Raw genomic sequence first — 23,387 nt, 5'->3', positions numbered from 1 at the left:
TAATTGATTTTGTATGCTGCAGGGCTAATGTGTTAATATTTAGAAATGCTGCATTAAAGTATTCAACTGCATCATTTAAGGGGAGTCTTTTTAGGAAGGACAAGTTAACTGCTTTCAGAGCTTCAATAAAAGACTTCTTGAAGAATCTGGAGAGATTACAGGCAGTTTTGAGCTTATGTTCCTTTTTTAGTTGTATAACCCTCCTCTGGGTATAAACTGACAGGTGGTCACATACCAGGGGTGGTACCTGAGGATAAAATTAGATGGGTTGGTAACCAGTATCCAATCCAGGATAGATTATTGGGAGTTTTTTTTTACCATATCTTGCTGGTGTATTAATAAGTTGAGTGAATCAAAAAGGTTCATGCTGTTGATAGCTGAATTTGCAGATAAAGACTGCCAGTCAAGGTTTACATCACCCAGGAGGATAATTTCATTTTTGATTGTATCTGCTATTCAGGATAGCATGTTTTCAAGTATTGGAATGTTCTGTCCTGGGGGATATGTAGCACAGCAATGCATATGCTTTTGGCTCTATTAAGTTTAAGGAATAATATTAGGATTTCTGCTTTTCCAAAATTTGGGATTGTGCCTTTATGGGGAGTCACTGTGAGAATATTTTGGAAGATTATAGCTATTCCACCTGCTTTTTCTTGTCTTCTTTCAAGCCTAATAATAATATAACCAAGATGTAGTATTTCAGCATCTTTTATTTCAGGCTTTAGCCATGTCTCTGTTGTAGCTAGGATTTCTGGGGTGTCTTGGGTCATCCAGGCATGAAAATCTGTGATTTTGTTGCATGCACTTCTAATGTTGAGTGTGAATATTTTTAAACTTTTAGGGTCTATTCTATGGTTTAGGGTGGATGTTGCCAGATTGCTATATGGGTGAGAAAGATGGCTTGTTTATTATGGCATTTTTAACAGAGTTTGATAAAAGCATTACCTTGACATTAGGACTGACATTTTTTAGTATTCTGGGATTATAACAGTGGAATGGAGTTTTGGGAAATAAGCTTAAAGGTATTTTTGAGTAGCTAGCGGGAAGATGGTTGATAGGTGACAGTGAAGTAAAGGTTGTGGTGTGCTTATTTATTATTACTACTGGTGGGATGCTAGGAGTGAGAGGAGGAGGATGAATAAGGTGATACAGGAGGGAAACAGCATGGTTGCTGTTGTAAAAATCTTGTAGTGTAATGAGTAGTGGTAGTATGAAGAATAGGAGGGAACAGAGTGAGATCTGAGAAGGACTTTAGAACAGAAGAGGGTGGAGATGGTATAAAAAAACAGTTTTTGACTGGATAGTGCAGTTAGGTATAGGATAGGAGGATTAATAGAGGAGGCATAGTAAGTGAGGTAAAAGTGCAAAGGTAGTGGGGGGTGGGAACTGAGGGCAGGGGAGAGGAGTGAAGCCCGAGTGTAGGGAGAGATGAACAAAGTGGGCTGGCCAATGGTGGAGTAAATACTAGGAAAACATTCTGTAAAACTGCAGTAAGACAGGAAGTAAGACAAATCCTGATAATTTTTAAGACAGTAATACAAACTGATAGATTGCTGTTAATGTATACCTAAGATAACTGCAACAGGCAGTATTGCATTGACTTTGGCTTGAAACAATGCTATAGTAGCTGGAGAAACAACTTAGATTGGGGGGCAATCAGGTATTTCAATGGAATGCAGTTACTCCACTGCACACAGATGGTTTACCATCAAAAACAGTGAGGTAGAATGTTTGCGGATACAAAGACAAGATCTTTGAACTCTAAATACTTATGAGTCACAGCATTTAATTTTATTGTTATGGGCTTTTATTGACTTTCCAGGGAATTTTTATACTGCTATAGTAAAATATGTTCAAATATTAGTTTAGCTTCACCATCAGCGGTAAATGGCCTGTGAGTGGGGGTGGGGTGGGAGTGTCCCTCCAGCAGATTCAGCTCTGCAGTGTACACTAATGTAGAAGTGAGGGAAAACAATTGCGTTTAGTTTGATTCTTTTAAACTGTCTTACATAGGTTTTAACCTAAGGTATTGTTTCTTCTTACTTTGTGTCAGTATTTGATATTGCATATTTTCTACACTGTAATGTCAAAAAAGTGTGTGTTTTCTGGTGTTTTGTTAAAGTATTTTTGCATTCTATGCATTGTTTGGTTGAGAAGTCAGTGAGTTGGAGAAAAAAGATTTACATCAAAGACTTTAATTCTAGCTACAATATTTAAAACTGAATGCAACACAAACCATCTCAGCCCAAGTAACTTCTGCTAATCACAGGAGTCAGATTTTTCACACTTGAACACTGTACTGCAGTTGTTCCTTTGAAAAGAACAATTATCTCAGCTACATTTTCCAGCCTGACATTCAAAAATTTCTTAAAATACTGTAACAGAGATGGTCACTAATGAAAAGCAAGTGAAGTTAAGTAATTAGAAAAGCAGACTGATACTGACAGTAAAAAGAAGGCAGGCACAGTAATGTTGTAAACTAAGACAGAAAAACACAGTAAATCGTAGGGATTTCTCTGTCCCTCTAACATGACATCAGAAAGGCAAAGGCATTGGCTGCAAAACAAAATCATGCTAACCATGGTAGCCAACTTCAGATCTGTTTGGGGTATAACAAATTAGAAAATAGTGTTAACCATTTACTTTGATACAGAGGCATTAGCAGTGCAGAAAAGTCCAAGATTTGCAGAAAAGCATGTTTTTTCACTTTTTGGGAGTGGTTCTCTTTTAACCTCAAAGTCTGCTTTGTTTTACATAATTAGCCCTGTTAGTTTCCTCTCTAGTTTGAGTTTTTATCTTTATGGGAATTGATTTTTGCCAAAAATTTTTTTTTGTTGTATATCTTGTTTAATTTGGGATGTCACCAGGATGGTTTGTTTCTGTGGCCAGTTCTGGGCTTACTCATGGTAGATACAGCTGACTGTGTAGCCATTGACATAGTTGTATGGAGTGTGAGTGGAAGTCACTGTTGGCTGCTGTATTCTCAGAGTTTAGCGAACAGTGAATTTTGGCAAGCCATCACTTAACTGTGGTTTGCCTTTGAATAGTTCCTAACTGGTTAGTTAATTGGGGTTACAGATTTGATTTTGCTTTCAAAGACAACTTTATGGTCTGATCTTACCAAGGAGGACAAGACATGGGTGGGTTCAGTATTCTCCAACATACTGGACCCGGTACTCACACACATGAAGTCTCTAATGGGCATATTCACTGTTTGGTCAAGGATGTTTCTATTTATGAAGTGCAGGAATTTCTGTGCCTGCAGATATGAGGCTGTGTAGGATTCCCGTTCTGTAGAGAAGTAATTAGTCTCCCATGAGTAGGATGTTAGGTTGGATGCCAAGTGTCTTCAGCAGATTCAAGTATGCATTGTGAGCTTCTCGCAGTATAGTAGGTGACCTATAGCTAGCAAGGATACGGTACGCAATTCTCTCTGTGGTCTGCACATGAAGGAACTCCAGAGCATTATACTGTTTGACCAAACTAGAGGTATGTTCGTTATTGATGCATATTGAGACACCTCCACCTTTAACCCTTATATGTGCAGCTACTGGTCTAAAAATATGGAAGGCATTGATGCCTTTCACTGGTGGGGTATTCTCTGCCACTTTAAACCATGTCTCAGTAACTCCACAGATGTCTTTATCCTCGATTGTGAGGAGGGCTTGGAGGGACTGTAGCTTTTTATGTAGGCTCCTGGCATTGAGCAGTAACACCTTGAGCTTCAGTTGAGTTGATTTTGCTATGTCTGTAGGTTTGTCAACTTGGCATTACCTAAAAAAGCACTATGGGGCAGATAACGTTTTAGCTAGTATTTGAAAGCCCAGAGTAGACAGGTGCATACCATCCTTGGCAAATCAATGTGGTCTGTTAACTATATCCTTCCAAGCTGGAAAATATTAAATCCCCTTAGAATGACACCAGAAAGACAGCCAATTAAATGAATCATCTTTTGCTCACATTGTGGCATCATCCTCTGTGTTGTTAATATGCTGCTTAATGCTAGGCTCATACCAGACTGAAACACTTAGTGTGAGAGCTCCATAATGTCTCTTTATACAGTCCAGGGAGGAACGTCTCATGTCATTTACACCTGCGTGAACAATGGTGGAATCGTACTAGTACCTGTGGTGTAATGACTTGTGTATGTATCCAGATAAACACCTAAGTAAAACAAGCACACTTCTCAGGACTCTCTTCATAGGGGACTCCACTGTAAGACATACACTCGTCTAACCTAACCAGGTTGAACAAGGTGAAGATAGCATTTAGGTCTTCACTGAATGTGACTGTATGTGTGATGTTGCGTGGTGTTTTTTGTTGAGTGCCTTTGGGTTTACTGAGACATAGCTTTGCCAGTGTGCAGTCTAGGCAGTCTTTGTTGTTCAGGAAGATGGCTTTTAAGTGCCTCAACATATGTTGGGTGTGTGTGTGTGTGTGTGAGTGTGTGTGTGAGTGTGTGTGTGAGTGTGTGAGTGTGTGAGTGTGTGTGTGAGTGTGTGTGTGAGTGTGTGTGTGTGTGTGTGTGTGCTTTCAATAACCTGGTGTGCACTTGAATGCAAGAGTATATCCTCTAGTGTCACTGTGTAAGTACACCTCTTGCATACTGTGTCTGATTCTTTAAGGATTAAGTGGCTGTTGGTAAACATGAGAAAACTGCAACATTGTCTTAATGTGCACAAGTCTACCAAGCTGGCTACAGAGAAGATGGGAATTGCATATCTATGCTGTCCAGTCCTTTGATTGTTGAGCTACAAGGGGGTGGTGTATTGGGGTTAGAAGGCTAGTAAGGGTGCTTTGTTGGTGCAGACTAATAAGGATGCATTATTGGGGCAGATTATGCTAAACAGTGCTACATTCTATTACATCTATAGGTTTTGCCACTCTGTGCCGAATTAGCTGCTATAAGCTTGTCAGGTCTCAAGGTATTTGCTCTATATTTACTGCTTTACTGGGTACAGTTTTATGAACTGTTCTGTAGGGAAAATGTGCTTTCTATGTGTTTGCTACAGTATAGGGCATGTCTAACCACTGCCATGTGGTGAGAAGCACTGCACAAACTTGCAAAGTTTATAGCAGCATAGGAAACTAATGAGCCCTCTGACCAGTAAAACAGCTACACTATGAGCCCTTTTGTACATTTCCCAGCTCACATAGACCAGGAAAATGCCTCTTGCCACATGATGAATAACCCAGTCCTCCTATTGTGAAAATACAGCAGAACCCACAAATGCAGTGCTACAGCAAAAGCAAACGACTGGAAATTCCTTGCTGAAAGTGATTTCCACAGAGTCTTATAGCAGTAATAGTGAGAGGACTTTTTTTTTTTTTACAAAAATACAGTGAAAAGCACAAACAGAAGCAAGAAACAGTAGCACTCACTCAAAATAACTTAAGCAAGTGTGGTTAAATCAGACGTATCTAGTTTTGTTGGGTGGCACTGGATACAAGTACAGTACTTCTGAACACACACTAGCATGCCGAGCTTTACTGATGTCTGGGTAAATGGAGACCGTATGTAGTAAAGGAGTGTTACTCACACAATACTGGTTTGCTGGGTGGGCACTCAGTATCCTAGATCTATGGAAAACAAGAGGTAGGAGGAGTGCTTAAATAGCTTATACAACAGCCAGTAGCAATGAAAGGGGGTGGGAGGGACTTTGGAAGTCAAGATTACCATAAGGGTCTGAGGTCAGAGACACAGCCATATAAAATCACAACAGGAAAAGTGCGGGAGGCTTGAAAAATTGAAGGAAGAACTAGGCTTGTTAGAAAAGGATAAAGTCAAATAAAGCCAATATTGGAGCCTTTTCAGAAACTTTAGATTAATGTTTCAGTGGAGAATGGGGCAGATACAAAGAACAGGCAATCAGAAAGGCACTATAATGCAATTTCTCTAAGCTATAGGTTAATGAACCCAGGCAGGTCAGAATTTCAGAAACTTCAGCTTAATGTGTCAGTGGAAAATTGAACAGGCACAAAGAACGGGGGAACAGAAGGGCACTGGAATGCAACTTTAAGGAGGTAAATTATTAGCAGAGTATAAAACTGTAGGAACAAAACTGAAATACCAACAACCATAATAACACTAAAGCACAAATCCTGAAGCAGAGAAAACAATGCTGTCACTATTGTAATTCTACTAAGGTTTAAGGCACCAGACTAGACAGAAATTTACCTGTAACACTGTTTATAGCAACCATGCAGTAATAAATGAGTAAATAAGAGTTAAATCTGGCAGTAGTTCGCAGTTCTGCCATAACCGTGAATAAAACTTGAAGACTAAGGTATGGCAGGTTTAAAAATACAAACAGCTAGCTTTTATAAGTACTTCTGCTTGTGGAGATAGACGTGCAGTGTAATGTAGAAACAGTCTTCTCGCAACTCTTAATAAATGTACTTCTTCAGGATGCCAACACTACCCAGTCACTCATCCACTCTAGGGTGTTGCAGCCTAAATTTTATGCTGCCATTTTTATTCATCTTTTCTCTTTTTTGTGCTTATTACTTAAGTTCAGATTCTGAAATTTATGCATCTCTTCTGTGTTTTTGACACAAATGTGATATTGTTGAGAGGGCTGTTTCATTTTTTCTTGAATTACTGGAGTTCTAGCTATGTCTGCACTATTTAACAAAAGTTGTGCTAGTTCTTTTTTTCTGTTTTTGCATTTTAAGTTTGAATTGCACTGTGCACGCCATAGAAGACCTCACCTCATGCCATGTTTGGATTTTTTGTACTCTTGGACTGTAGTGTGCAGTGTGTGTGTATATATAAAATATTTTTTTTGTTAACAGTATTTCCTTAATCTACTTCCAGAGCTTTCTGAGGTGCTGTGGGGCATGGTGATGGTCATTGGACTGAAACAGACCAATTATTATGGTGGAGTAATCCTTGCGGTTATTTTCGCGGTCTTTGGGATTCTGACAGTCTCCATTCTGTTGCTGATGGAGGGACTGTCTGCCTTCCTTCATGCACTAAGGCTGCACTGGTATGTATATATAACATTCTGTCCCCTGTACCACAAAAATGTTACATGTGATTAAACTGCAGATAATATATGGCAGAAAGGTGATATGTATTTCATATATTAATTGCATGAATATAGTATAAACTCATCACGACAGCCAGGGCAATGTACATAGTACTGACACAATGCACATGGCAGTAATATGCTTCTTGTGCTGTATGTTGTATGGCAGACTGTTAATTTCTGTTGCATTGCTGACTTTCCATGTCAGCCAAACCTCTGACACCCAAGTTTAGTTGCACACATGAACAATAAAACACTCACATCATCTGCAAGTATTTTGTATTGTCAACCTTCTAGGTTTTGATAAATAGATCTTAATAGGGACTTTGATTGATGCAAGGCCCATTGCCTACACCAGCTCTTACCTCGGTAATTTTGGAAGGCCTATGTCTACTGAAAGGGACTTTGGGGAAGTGTGTGCAGTTTGAGGGTAGAATATTCTGGTACAGTGTATGGTGGTGTGGTGGGTCCATTCACAAAGAGATTTGGAAAGCTGTCCTTTAGTATACAGTGATGACATTTTAGCCTGTTCTATCCTGCTTTCCTGCTTGTACAAAATGTCTTCATTTACTCTTTCAATGGTAGCTGCACAGTACCACCATAGACGCACTGTATATTTAATACGTAATAGAAATGTCACTGTTTAGCTAGGTCTCTCCTCATCCTGTTTGATGCCGGTATTGCATATCTGAATTCCCACTCTTGCACAGTTCTGAATTCCTGACTTTCTATGGTGGACCATTGTCTGGTGTATGATATAAAGTATTCCCTGCTTCGAGAACCTAGACTTTAATGCAGTAATTAAATCTGCACACATTGTGTCAAGCAGATTATTTTAGGGTTTAATGCAGTAATCAAATCTACATACAGTGTGCCCAGTAGATTATTTTAGGGTACTCAGAATAATAAATCTATAAGTATGAAACACAACTGTTTTGAACTGAAACAAATCCTTGCCCACTAGACTTCACAGATGAAAATGGTGTTCACTGTCGGGATAATATTAAACTGTATCCGTTAAAATGTCTTCTGGATCATTGTTATGGTATGCAGAGAAAATAGAACAAACCTTGTCTACTTCCCGTGAGTTGACATTCCTGATCAGTGCATTATCACTTGTTCTTTCATTGTACTTTGCTATTCCCTTAGCCTTGAACACTCTTACTTGAAATAAAACAAGACTGTTTTTTCATTTCTTATGAATGATTTTTTGCTCAGGTTAGCCTTTGATTGCGACATCATTTATTAATGAATCCGTATCAGTATACATCTGGAATGATTTTATTTATTTATTTTTATAACTGCAAAATTACCAAAAAAAATCTTACATTCTTCTAGCATCTCTATTAAGTATGCTTTAGTCAGTGTGTCTGCTTTAAGTAGTTCTTTGCATGGTCCATATTTCACTTTCATATCATATTACTGTGCATTAAATAACATCTCTTTCAGTCTTGCAGGTTCCTTTTAGAAAGACTTTTTGAATATACTTTTCCAGGGGTTTCTGGAGTCTTTCTACCTGAATCTCTCTATCATAGACATATTCATGGAATTTCTCACATTCATGCACTGTTGGTTTCCGTTCCTTTCTCTCTGATTTATATATATTTATATATATAACATTTTTTATTTATTTATTTTTTTTTTTGCATCTGTAAATACTCTTGACCATAGACATTTGGTGCATCTCTTTTATATGATTACAGCTATTTTGCTATTCCGAGTGGCATCTAACTACATTTCTGTTGGCTGATTAGCAACGCCATATTTAATTTTGATGCATTTGTAATTAGTCTACTGAGCATTCCAAAACTCTTTGCTTGTTCATAATTCAATTTCCAGGCTACATCTTGCTTTGACAGCTTTCTTGGATGCATGTTTATCTGAGAGATGTTGGTTAAAAACTTTAAATCACATTGCATTTATCCTAGGAACCTATTTAATGCCTACTTCACTTCTAGACTTGCATTTTCACATTTCCACTGATGTTTTGTGTCATGCTTCAGTACCTCTGATGTTAACACAACTGTTGCATGTCACATTCTTATTTTACATTTGCTTTTACTTGAGACTGCTGTTGCAATCTATTTAGCAGCTGCATTGACCACTTGTCATGCTGTTCTAGTATTTGACCCGTACTGTTTGATCATCTGTTATGTTTACAACACCTTCTAAGACTATATCTGGTGGTAATGAATTGCCAAATGGAATTCAAATGAACCTGCACCTTTATAATAGTATACTAAATGTACAGAATTTGAAGATTTAGTCATCTAGCTTTATCTTTTGTAAACTGTGGTTTGAACCCAGTACTGAAAAATGCTTGGCATTTTGTGTAGCTTCGACCACTTCATCTTTAAGCAGTTGGTAATGCCATATTTTAATTATTTTATTCATATCTTGCAGATTTACCCCTTTGCCTTACAGTAGTGATTGTACTGTACATGTACTTGTACATTAGAGTTTGCCCATTCTCTAAATTCAAATAAATGCTACTTTCTGGTTTGGTGAAGTACTGGGAAAGACGTGTGTTTGCATTAATCTGTTATCATACCTTGCTACTTGGCTACTGTTTAGATCTACCACTTGATGGGGACATAACACTGTACAGTCTATGGAAGTATTCAAGCTGGACGACTCTTAAAGGAGTGGGGACAGAGGCAGACATTTAGAAAATAAGAAAAATTAAAACTAATTCAGAAGATGTTTTCCTTAAAGACTTTCATAAGCTACATGTTTGGTAAAGGCATGCTTTATACTGTCAGTCATCTGTAAAGGGTCTATATTATAAGCGTGAATGCTTAGGTTGTCGAATCAGACATGATCGACACCTATTAAGTGAACACGCTAAACATCGAACACTGTAAAGGTCGAAAGAGCAGAATTCAAAAAGTATTAGTTGGCCAAACAACGTACTGGGTGATTGATGTGACTACGTCACTGTAAAACAACGAGAAACTAAGAAAAGATGTAAATAGTAACCAAACGGAATGTACTGTGAAAATGTATTTCAAAGTGCAGTTACATGTTAAAATAATTACAACATGTTAAATCAGCAATTGTACTGAAACGTTACAGAAGGTACACAGACCTTAAATTTAAATACATAATGGTATAGTCATGTACTTCAAGTATAAATAACTTTCTGGTAACGTTACGGTTGTGATGCAGTTACGATGATACAACTATGGCTAATGAAACATTGTTTACACCCGGCGTCGAGGGGCAACACTACCAGACAGTTAAATCCCAGAAGAGTAGGGAAATATTACATGTAAACGGATACCTTTTCAATCTAGAGAAAAGTGTGAAAGAGAAAAGGTATTGGTGCTGCAGACTGAAAGTAAAGGAAAAGTGCAAAGGTAGAGTGGTAACTGTCAAGGACTTTCAGGGAGACGTCCTCGTAAAATGTTCACCACATTACCATGCTCCCGATGCTACAGAAGTGGAAAGATATGTGGCATGTGATAAATTAAAGCAGAGTGCACGTTTGACCAGAAATTCACCTGCTTTAGTTGTGGATGATAATACCAGCACATCTACAGAGGCTACACTGCCTCTACCTCCTAGTAGATCAATGCTCCAACAGGTGAGTAGGATGAGACGTAGAGAAATCTTAAATTATAGTACAGTGTCCACAACCCTAGAGAGTGTAGATCCTAGTAGCTGTACTCTAAAAGAGGGTACATTTATAGAGAAGAGAATGGTTGATTTGCAAATGAACATACATGTTCTGCTGTTTACAACCATTGAAAATCTGTGTGATTTGAGTGCAGCGGAAATCTGGCTAACGGATGGAGTCTTCCTTACTAATGGCTGTTTATTTAGACAATTGTACAGCATACATGCTATGGTGAAAGTTGCAGAACATACGAAGTGTCTACCTTTGGTGTTTTGTCTCATGTCTAGGAAATCGTACAAAGCCTACAACTACATGTGGGAGTGTCTCTTCGATCTCTTAGACGAAGCTTCTTTGTATGTCAGTGTTAAATTTATATTATGTGATTTTGAAATGGCAGCCATGAAAAGTGTGAAGCACAACTTTTCAGTTGTGTCAAAGGCTGTTTATTCCACTTTGCACAGGCCGTATGGCAAAAGGTGCAATTGTTGGGGTTAGCTCCTTTATATGGGAAATCAGTGTCTTTCCAACTGTGTGTGAAGAAACTTATTGCCCTGTCATTCCTAGATGAGTCAGAGGTTATATCTGCATTTAATAAATTGTCAAAGGATTTTCCCATTGTAGGTAAAGACTTACTGTCCTATTTTTCTGACATTTATGTTTTAGGACGTAGCCATAGACAGAGGACGCGGTCATGTTCTATTACTAGGTTTCCACCAATGTTTCCAGCTGACTTCTGGAATGTGTCTGTATTAAATAAGTTGTCTTTACCTTGTACGCAAAACCATATAGAGGGATGACACAGGAGGATTTGCTGTTTGCTAGGAAAACGCATTTGTGATATCCCTTCTGTGGTATCCATTTTAATAAGAGAGCAGAACAAAGTAAATGAGACACGATTACAGTTACTGTCTGGAGCACCCCCCCCCCAAAAAAAAGGAAAACTAGAGAAAGGTTTCATAGGTTGGACACAGTGTTAAAACATAAGTCTAGTTACACGGAAAATAACTTTCAACGAGCTGTCACAATGCTACTGAAAGTGTAGTGCACACCATGTGTGTTTCACAAATGGGATAGACATAGTTTACAGACTGAATATAAATAGTGGCAAGCTTTTGCAGATATGTTTAATTACAGTCACTTTACACAGTCAGTTTACACTAGTATTATATTTAGGACTGTTCTTTATGGTAATGTTCAGTGGGTTTCACACACTTACACATTTAGTTTCATTTCATCGTTAGTTATTTCAGTAGTGTGTCCTTTTCATCACTGGGTGGTACGGTGTTGGCCAAACAACACAATTCGATCATTTGATTTTCCTCATTTTAAGCTTTCAGTCATTTCAGCGTTCGCTTAATAGGTGTCGATCATGTTTGATTCGACAACCTAAGCGTTCACGCTTATAATACAGACCCTCTGTAAAGATATTAGATTTCCTAACACTGCTCTTGGTATGTTAAATACTGCCTTAATCAGCACTCCAGGCAAAATACAAAGAATTGAAGCAATCTAATCGGCAAGACAGACTGTGAAAAGAGAAAGGTGGGAATAATTAAGCATCATATTAAGTGTAGGATGAAATGCAAGATATTCTCAAAGGATTTTTTTTTTGCTGTCTGACTTCCCATCTTTTAGGTCTCTCCCCTGCACAGGATCCTATTCATTGCCTCTATTGAACTGATGGTGGGTAGTGTGTAGATGCTAGATGTCCCCTTGGAGTTGTTACAGAGGAGAAGAGTGAAATTGATTGTGGAGGAGAATAATATAGGGAAGACGGCAAATTTTAGGAAGTAAGAAATTCTGTGTTTTGGGATGAAAATGCTTTCCCCCTAGAGAAGTAGTATTGTGGAGTGAATACAGAGTTCATATCTGTGCAGCCTAACTAGAGAGCTCCGGTAAGAGGGCATGGGCACATGATACTAAGTAAGGGGAGTGTTGCAGGCTGATTCTATGAATGAGTGAGGTTACAGAGAGGTGGCTCTGTGGGATGGATCATTAGTCACGTGGCTTTAAACAGTGAGTTGATGCTATTAATAGAACGACTGAACTGTAAGTCAACACAGGTTTGTTCTGTGAGTCATGAACTCTAACTACACTGGTATCACCAAGAAGGAGAAGATGGCATCTATAGTTAAGGACATGTAATAGAACCCCCTTTCCCAATGAACAGTCAAAACTGTGTAAGGCTTAAGGACAGAGGTGTCTTTCTTGTGTACGGCTTCAGAATGTCGTGAAGGATAATGACTCATCAAGGCTTGCCTGCTGTTACTTAAATGACACGACAAAAAAGTTCCATGCTTTGCTGATCAAGTTGCTTTGGAAGGATGCAGGAATTAGAATGATGGTGATCTAGCTACAGACTTCTTCATCAAAAGCTCAAGTTTGCAGAGAAAAGCTAGTAAAACTTTAGTTGAAATACTCCTCCAAAAGAGGGCACTGTAGAGCTCTACTCCTTCCCTTTGAGGTGCAGAATCCATTAAAAGAGTTCTCAGTGCATCTACAGTTGGATTATCGCTGGCTAGTATTTTGTGCCTCAACTTCCCTCCCTGCTCTAGGAACCTGATATGATGATTGAAGGTGTGAGTGTCCTTAAGAAAAGAAACCTGAATATACTTGCATAAGAGAGAGCGAGAGAATGTTGGTAGCAAGAAGTTGTGGCAAAGACAGAGAAAAGAAGGATTGCAGAGCAGCCAGAAAGAATATGAGCAAAGTGGAAATACAAAGAACAGAAAAAGGGCATGAATTAAACCTAGTTTAACTTTCAAGCATCAATTAGTTGAATGAATTGCAACTGAAATTTGAGACAGAGCAGAAATTGGCAGCTAATTTGTGATAACCTGAGGGAACGCTAACTGTTGCAGAGAGGTAGGTGTGTGTGTGTGTGTGTGTGTGTGTGTGTGTGTGTGTGTGTGTGTGTGTGTGTGTGTGTGTATATATATATATGTAGAAGGCATCGTACACTAAACAAAAATGAACTATAGCAACAATTAAGTGTATATGAGGAGCTAAGGCTACCCTAAGGAAGTCAGAACATAGTTGAGAAATTCATCAGGATTTTTGCTTTGGTCGAGGCACCACCAGTCCTTTTTTTTGAAAACTCTGGCCAGGGAGATTTTTTTCATTTTTGTTTAATCTCTTGGTGACATTGTAGATAAAATACTTAGTTTTTTTTTCACTTGAAGTAAGGCAAAATAACATATCTAACAACGGAACTCTTACATTTTTCTTTATTTTAATGTTCTAACATTCCAGTATAATTGTTGATACATTCTTGCCCGTTTACAAAACCACCAAAATTATCTCATATCTGCCACATCTTAAGTGTCTGCATTTGGGGATAAGAGAGTCATAAAGTGTGCTCCCATATGAGAGATGTATACTCAATGCATCATTTTCATCGGAATTGATCTATTATAAACGGAGTATGACTGATCTAAAGATTTTATGCCAATGTTCTTTGAATTCTAAGGGCAAACAAGTTTTTCATGTAGATTTTCCAACCTATGCAGCTTGGATATGTGTCAAGGCACTTTGGAAAAAAAGTAAATTTTTTTCCTTTTAAGAATGCGTATCTTTGGCACACATGTAATCCAACAGCTTTGCAAAAATATATATATATTAATTAGGACATGTCTTGGTTTTCATTAACTAGAGAGTGCAGGTCAAAGCAAGGTATGGTTTTGTAGTAAAGGATCAAGCACTTTGCTTAAAGGAAAATTTTAAAAAGTCAGCACTTAGTCTTACAAGTTCCAGTTCATAGCCAGCTTTAGACACCAGTGAACACTGCATTCGCTTGGGGCCCCAAACTGCAACAAGTTAGCTTATTTTGATACTTTACAACAGGTTTGTCAAACCAACAAAAGCTAGTACAGCAGTCTTGTGTACTTAATAACCAGATAGGTAACAGTAGCCGTTACATCTGCTTTAAAATTCAAAGACAGACGTCAGTGGTTATAGTAAATGTGTTCTGTGAAGTAACAGGTTTCACAATTACATAAAATTGTTTTACACTGACATATAGTGCCCTTGACTTATTTAATCCTGCTAGTGGGTATTCTCAACACTAAAATTATCATTGCAGCCGGCTTTAGTCACCTGAATTACCTGAGGCTGTAGGAGGCCCCCCTTCATCATCTATGTCCGTATTGGGGCCCCATAAAAGCTGCTGTCCGTTGAGGAAAATGAGGAGAAAAAAAAGATTATTCATGTTATGGTCACATTCTTTATCCAAAACATGGTTGTGACATGACCTTGTTAGGATAAAGCCAGTGTGGACTGTGCAGTGGTGCAGCAATTTGCATTGCCACTTCTCAGCTGGGGTGCCTTCTTTGTATAGTCTGCATGTCCTCCTTGCATTCCTGTAGGTTTCTTCTGGGTGCTCCGGTTTTCTTCCACATTACAAAGACATGCGTCTGGAGCATTTCTCCGCCACTGAAAATTGGCTTGTTCCAAGTCGGACTTTCCTGGTAAACAAATGTTAAATAAAAATAAATAAGTAATGACTAGATGAACATGAGCAGGGTTAGCACTAGAGATCAGCAGCCCAGAGCGAAAAATCTCAGTGCTTACCTTGGACTTTAAGAAGAGCTGATGCTTCCAATCTTCAGGGATGGGTTTCTGTTTTAGAAAGTTTTATAAATATGGGCAGAATACCAGCTACTATAACTCTCAACTTCTTTGCTCAAGAATTCTGGGCCAAACCAAAAATAATAGCAGAATAAAAGATCACAATTACACTAGTTCACTTTAAAAGTTAATAGAATAACACATTTTGCATCAACATGCATTTTTGGACAATATGAAGTATAAAACTCTGTGTCTGGATTTATTGGCTGTCTGTAATCCTGAATGATTTACCAGCAAGTCAAACTTTTTTTCAAGGGACAGAGCAAAATTATGGGGCAAAATCAAGGATGTTCGGTGAAATCAGGGAAAGTGACCGGTATGAATTACTCCTCAAGTTCTACACAGCACTCACTGATCTGGTGTGGCAGTACCAATATTACAGATTGTATTGCTAGTTGCTGGTCAGTGCAAAATGTGTGTGTGTGTGTGTGTGTGTGTGTGTGTGTGTGTGCGCTGCATGTTGCAGTGTAAGAGTAAAAAGCTGGCTATGATGTATTTGGCTTTCTTGCACAAACGTCACTAACATTGCCATTACTCTTATGTGTGTGGGAGGGAGTGGAGATATGTTTGCAGTGTATTTGAGAGTAACAAACTAGCCATATTTTTTCACTTACCATAGCAAACAGACCGTGCACATGGTAGGTGGCTGTGTTTGGTGGTTTGGCACAAAGAGGATTTGTGCAAAAGCAACTGTTCATTGCCATTGTGGTACAAAGAGTGTCACTGCCATTTCACAGTGCTATACTCTTGAGTTCTGTGGTCTAGTTAACTCCACTACCTCAAAAGCATGCAGCAGGTTAAATTGTATTCCTCTGGTTTCCATGAAGGTGAATATGCAGTGTGTGCGCTTGTGTGTAAAAAATATCTCCAGTTTTTATTTGTGAGCATACAGACAATAATGCTGGGTGCATACATAACTCTTCTGGGTAGAATTTAATAAAAATGCAATTAAGTCATTACATTTTATATCTTTTGTATAAAAGATACATCCAGAAACACTGAGACTTTTACTTTACTTGCAACTGCAGCAAGGTTATGGTAACATGTTAAACTACATTTTTTTATAAAACGGCGAATCCTTCAACGATGATAAGTGACTTGCTAACTCGCCTAAGGCTTTTCAGCCTTTTTCGTCAAACCGAAACAACTGAAAAAACTGAAACTATTTAGCTGAGTCAGCAGTTTGTGAATTTTTTGCTGTTGCTGTTTCGTAAAAAGTAATTTGAAAGCATTTCAATTTGATGAGATGCTCGGACGATAAAGCTCTTTAAAATTGTGCGGTGTTTGCTTCTGATTGTATTTCTTTTTCCTTATATATATATATATATATATATATATATATATATATATATATATATATATATATATATATATATATATATATATATATATATATATATATATATACACACACATATATATATATATATATATATATATATATATATATATATATATATATATATATATATATAGACACACACACACACACACACACTGTATAAATGGATGTTGACATGAACTTAGTGGCAGTCTCTGCCCTCAGTCTCACCCATTCTAAAACGAGCCTTGCTCAGAGGTGTTTATCAAATGTTGCTGCAAGTTGTGTGTGGGGAGCTGGGGATGGTGTGGCAATTACTTTAGTTTTCATCAGAATCAAACCTTAGAGGTGTGTACAGGAGGTTGTTATAGCTTGTGTTGTTTATGGGGACAGTGTCATCATTGTTTCTAATTCACACAGACCTTGGAGGTGTACAAAGAAGGTTACTATAGCTTGTGTAGTGGCAGTGTATGATTTAAAGAAAACAGTGGACCATATGACTGTAATCACTATTTTTTCACTTTCCTCACAACGACACATCAGGCACATATATAGAGGTGGCTGCCTTTGGGGATGTAAGGGTGAGGAGTGAGGAGTCATGCTATGTATATGTGTGACAGGAGTCACTTGAAATACATGACTGTGGCCATTGAAGCCTCTGTTTTCATTCCAGTGCAACACTAGATGAATGCACAGACAGTGACCGATTTTTTTTTTTTTTTTTTTTTTTGGTCTGGGGTGGGCAGTATTCCCAGCTAGGATTTGTGTATCCTTACAAGTGTCTTGTTTGTTTATTGTGAGCTACTATTTTGTTAGCTTTGAACATTAATTATTGGGCACAACTTGTGTCTTCCTTGAAATCCTGTTGTTTTTAGTTCAGGCTAGTCATTGGATTAAAAAGTTGGCAAAATACTCTAAAATGCATCCCAAACATCTATGAAACTCTGGCTTCTGGGGACCCTGGCTTAATTGATTTATTTCCTAAATGGTTATTACTGTGCTGAATTCATCAAGAAAGGAGTATTGATAGGATGCAATGAAAACTAAAGTTGAGCAGCAACATTGAATTGCTTCCCTTAGTCATAATTTATGTTCAAGCAAACATTGAATGAAAAGGTTGAGTAAAAAGAAAAAAAACTTTAAAATGCACTTCAGAGTATATAAAAAAGTTGTGGCTACTTGAAAAAAGTAAAGAGTAAGGCAAAATATGGGAGAAGAAGAAAAATGTAATGTGCATGGTGTGGGGAAGCATGAGACGGGAGAAAATAGAGGGGAGCACGAGAGGATGTATGAGGGAATGAAACAACAGACAGTGCTTAGGGCACCATTTTGCCTAAATCTGTTCCTGTACATAGAGCTGTTGTAATGTGCCATTGTTGCCAGTAACTGTGAATGTCCCCCTGTGAGATGGGTGAACACAGAAGTGGTACACAAGCTCGTGTTAAAGTAAGAGCATAATAACTGCAGTTCAGTCTGTGCAAACTACTCCTGGCAGCATGAACTAAAAGGAGTAACAGGGTGATACTTAATGTGGTAATGTCGTGGGGCCCCCAAAATGCTAACAGTGGCTCTGTTTATTATTCAAGTTTTTCAAGCCAAGCATTTGTTAGAAACATTTTGTGTATCCCAATTTCTTGATGTACACCACATAATATTGTTGTGCAAACAGTTTCCATACTTTTATGCCAAACAATGTAAAAACAATTCTGAGGAACATGAAGAGTGTTGGAAATGGAATATTGTCTTTAATCGAAATAACACTAAAGTCACAGGACTAAGCACCTCAAATAAACAGGAACAATAAGAAAACAATTGAGGTGACAAACACTGTCGCAGCCGAAAAGCTTCAATTAAAATAAACTAAAAAAGAATAACCTGTAGTAAGTGCTTTCGTGTCAAAGTGGGACAATTTATCAGACATATCAGATCAATTAGTCACCACTATTTAAATACATAAATTGTGTGTTTAACCAGTCACAATCAATATAAAGTTCATTTGTGTGGTAATGCAATCCATCCATATAAAAGCTGTTCATATACATATATTTTATAAAAAATTATACATTTAACATGAAACTCCCTACACACACACACACACACACACACACACACACAAAACCATTTACACCAATAGGTGGCAGTATAATCAAATACATTACAATCTTGTTAAAATTACTGAATCAAAACAAAAACATATTAATCTTAAAGACCTATATAAATAGATGTTATATGCATAGCAAAATATAAAAAAATCCTAAAGCACATGACAAACGCATTATCCAAACCAAGAGGTTCTAAAGCATTAAGAGCATTATAGATCAATTTCTAAATAAATGTTACAATGCTTAGTGTGTCAGGGTCCATCTATAAGAAAAGGTTTTAAACACACTCTGTCATTCAGACGACGAGCTTTATCTGCTTGTTAGTTAATTATCCATTTCATCTCAAGTATCTCAGTGAAGATTTTAAATTTTCCTGATCTAATACTTTTATTAACTAGTTCTAAAACTAAACTAAAATTGTTACTAGTGTTACCACTACCCAAACTATACTTTCAGCTACTGCATACCTGGCTTTAAGCCTGTTATTAAGCATTTTAGTACAAATTGGATGGTGCCGTTGTTTTCCAATATATAATTTTGGTATGTTAAATAACTTTGCTGTGATGTATCATGTATACTGAGAGTGCTTTGCAAATATTTCACTCACACGCTGACTACTTGCATAAAGGGCTCTAGCATTGTGAATTGTATGTACCTCATAAGCCTCTAAACGCCATATACTGTGGCATTAAAATTACTGTCTCTCCCTATCTCATCCTAGGTAGCCCCCTATGCTAACTGCTCACCGCGTGGCACCGAGGTTACTAACGCTGAACTAAGGACTCCTCCCAGTGCGAATGCACAGACCAGCTTCTAATAGCTAACAGAAAATTACAAGTGTATCACTCAAAGATACTTGGGGTAAAATAATCATCCTAGCTTTAATTTTGTTAGCCAGGAAAGCGTTCCGCTGGCAGGAATCAGACAGTACCTTCACCAAAATCAGGCTCTGAAACTATAAAGCCAAGAACTATGTCCTTCAAAAAAAGGCAAGCAATTACTTTAAAAATTTGGCTGCAGAACCTACAACCGGTTACCTTTGAGACCCTGCAAACTCCTGGCGGTGTATTCCCCGCTCCGCCCTCGCTTCGCTCGGGCTCGCTCAGCGCCTCACCCTGCCCCCTTATCCCACCCGCCCCCATTACCTCTACATTTATTAGATTGACTAGCCCATCCCACTGGCTATCTACCAATCACAACCGCCCCTCACTTTATCACTTCCCCTCCTGCATTTCTGACCTTCCTATATTACCAAAGAAATTCTCCTAGACCTCCCACCCACTAGCCTCTCCCTATACCATGGATAAAAACTCATATTCTATCATCCCCCTTATAGTACTACTCCTTCTTATTCCTTACCTTTTAACTAGATATGAAACTCAAGAACTCTCAGGAGTTCACTTCCCCAAGAGTCACACCTCCTTACATTCAAACCTTCCCTCTAACCCTATCTCTCCCTCTCTCTACCCTGCTAATATCCTAGGCTCCAAGATAGTACATCTTACCCTCCGTCACCCTAAGGCATACACAACTAAATCTAGTCTTAACTTACTATTCAAACTCCAAAGACTACTAGACCACCTGAAAAAACGTATCACCAATGATGGCGACATCCACCCCAGGTCCTAACACTGTCCCAGACTCTACCTCCCCCAAATCCGCCAGAAATTCTGCTGGCTTCCTCCTTATATTCCACCTTAATCTAAGAAGCATTAATAACAAGGTTCACAACTTACATGCTATGTTAGCTACCCATTCCCCTGATATTATGTGCCTATCATAAACATGGCTCAAACCAGGCACTAAGGATGAAGAAATTCTCCCACCCGGGTATAATATCCTTAGGGCTGATCGGATAAATAAAAAGGGCGGGGGAACAGCTGTCATGTTTAGGAATTCGCTGAATATCATTATGAATCCACACCAACCTCCTAAGGTCTCTAACCTAGAACTGATTGCCCTAAAGTTATGCCTAAACAGTCAAAAAAGTATCAATCTTATAGTAATTTATATACCACCAGGCAGGAACTCAGAAAATCTAGAGCAAACTCTCAGCTGGTTAGCCACCAATTACCCACAAGAAACCATAGTGCTAGGAGACTTCAACATTGACTGGTCCCTCTGCTCCGAACACATAAATCCCCATTCTATCAACCTACATGGTTTCTCCCAAAATATTCCATCTCCCACTAGAATTGGAAATGCTCAGCAAAAAGAGAGTATCATTGACTGGATTCTTACCAACAAAGAAACAAATAACTATACCACAGGGACCCTTCCCAATGACCTTAGTGACCACCTTATTACTTATATCATAAAACATAAATGCCCACCTACTCACCCCCCCCCCCCCATCTAGACTAGTAAGAAATAAGAAAAAAATTGTCCCAAACCGATTCCTTGCAGAACTCAAATCTTGTAATTGGTCCATCCTAAAAACTTTAGCCCTAGATGAGTGTGTCATACTTTAATGGCACATTCCTTAAGATACTTGACTCCCACGCCCCAAAGGCCTGGAACAAATGGAGAGCTACTAAAACTCCACTAGATCGCATCAAGTTCCAACAGCTTAGAAATTCAACAAAAACACCCATTACTACAGATAAAAAACAATATTTCTGTCACCTCCAGGATAAACACCAGTATAACCCAAAGAAATTGTGGGCTGGATTTAATAATCTCCTCCATCCTGGTAAATCTACCACCCCCACCCCTGAGAAACTCATTGGGAAAGATCCAGAAGAAATAGCCAACACTTTTAACTCTTTTTTTACCGAGACCATCCAGTCCCTAGCCAGTCAGCTTACCACTACTCCCTCATCCGTAACTCTTACTAACGACCCAGCTCATCCCTCCTTTAACTTACAACCAGTATCTACCTCCTATATTCGTACCCTTTTGAAAAAACTCAAACCAACCACCCTGGCGGCTGACCACCTCCCAGCCGAATACCTACAAATAGCGTCAGATGCCATCGCCTATCCTATATCAATCTTGATTAACAGAACAATAACTGAAGCTACCATTCCCTCTATTTGGAAAATCTCTTATATCATCCCTCTTCACAAAGGAGGGACCTCCACGGAAACATCCAACTACAGACCCATAGCAATACTGTCTCCACTTGCCAAAATTATGGAACGGTGTGTTCACAAACAACTCCTACACCACCTTACCCTTAATAGCCTCTTGTCTAACACCCAACATGGTTTTCGCCCCCATCATAGTACAACCACTGCCCTTCTCTCCTTCATTGACTCAGTCAATAACAACCGCAATAATAAATTAATATCCTCCGCTCTCTTTCTTGACCTATCGAAAGCCTTCGACATGGTCAATCACCAGCATCTGCTCCACACCCTGGAAACCCTACATCTTAACAACCTAGCTATAAGTTGGTTTAATGCTTACCTCTCTGGTAGACAACAAGCTGTCCAGTGACAAAACAGGCTATCTGACCTACTCCCCAATACCATTGGTGTTCCCCAGGGCTCTATACTTGGTCCCCTTTCCTCTGTCTTCATAAATGATCTCCACTCAGTCATTCCCAAAGCCACCTGCATCCAATATGCAGATGACTCCACCCTGATCTGCACTGACGTCCCTCTCACCAAACTCCAAGCTACAACCCAGCACTGTTTTACTATAGTCGAAAAATGGTTCTCTGAATTAAAACTCATTCTTAATCCTACTAAAACTTACTACTATTTTTCCCCTCTGCATCTACCTCCCCAGGAAAACAACCTGCAAATGCCAATAACATGATCTTCCAAGTGGTTTCCAACAATGGCACTATCATAGAGCCTGTCTCCTACACCAAACTACTAGGTGTGACCATTGACCATAAGCTTAAATTTGATATGCACATCAGCCTAACCATCAAGTCTGTAAACAAAAAACTCGGCTCTATGTATAGAATAAAGAACTTTTTAACCCCACATACTAAACTAACCATTGCTCATACTCATCTCCTCTCTACCCTCCTATATGCCTCCCCGATACTTTCATTCCTCAACAAGAGAGAGCTCAATAAACTCTCTACAGCCTATAATCATATAGCCAGATTTATAACAGGAATGCCTTATCGCACTCACCACTGCCTTAACCTAAAGTCACTTGGATGGTTAGAATTGCCCAATATTCTCAAACTAAACCAACTCACTGAGGCATTTAAAATCATCAACCAACCAGACAAAACCCCCTCACTGAGCAAAATCCTGACCCCCTACTCCAACCTAACCTGCCTCAGATCATCTAAAAGTGTCCAGGTACTGACCATTAAATCAAATAACTCTGGAGGTGATGCTCTATACGCCAATTCCATCGGAAAGCTCTGGAATTCCCTCCCAAACAACCTAAGACTTATGACCTCACTGAATCAGTTCAAAAATCACCTCAAAGAATTCCTTAAGTCCCACTGGCTATGCCCTTGTCCTAAACTAGACTAACCCCAAAGGTCCCAGAACACCCAAGTCTCTTCACCATCCCAGACTTTATAATCTTCCCTCATGGCTGCACAATGTAAACATGTAAGATTATCTACATAATCTCTGTGCTTGTTATTCAACAGTATGTAAAGCCAGCTGTTTTTGTATCTTTATGTTAATACTATTTACTTCTGCATGTATATGTATTGTACCTTCTCTTCTTTTGGAGCTTTTCTCCCCGGGCCTCTACTGAAAAAGGAC

General features: G+C 38.6%; 1 protein-coding gene across 1 annotated transcript in view; it reads left to right on the top strand.

Moving 5' to 3' along the window:
- LOC122811966 (V-type proton ATPase 116 kDa subunit a3-like) overlaps positions 1-23,387 on the top strand; it is a gene marked incomplete in the record, with an annotated part of 518,494 nt that overhangs the window by 473,667 nt on the left and 21,440 nt on the right. The window contains 1 exon segment of the mRNA XM_044084165.1: positions 6,818-6,989. Coding sequence (XP_043940100.1) covers positions 6,818-6,989 — 172 coding nt within the window.

Source organism: Protopterus annectens, chromosome 9.part0 (genome assembly GCF_019279795.1).
Source record: "Protopterus annectens isolate FY-2018-M chromosome 9.part0, PAN1.0, whole genome shotgun sequence".
NCBI lineage: Eukaryota > Metazoa > Chordata > Ceratodontiformes > Protopteridae > Protopterus > Protopterus annectens.
This window is presented reverse-complemented; position numbering and strand designations above follow the sequence as displayed.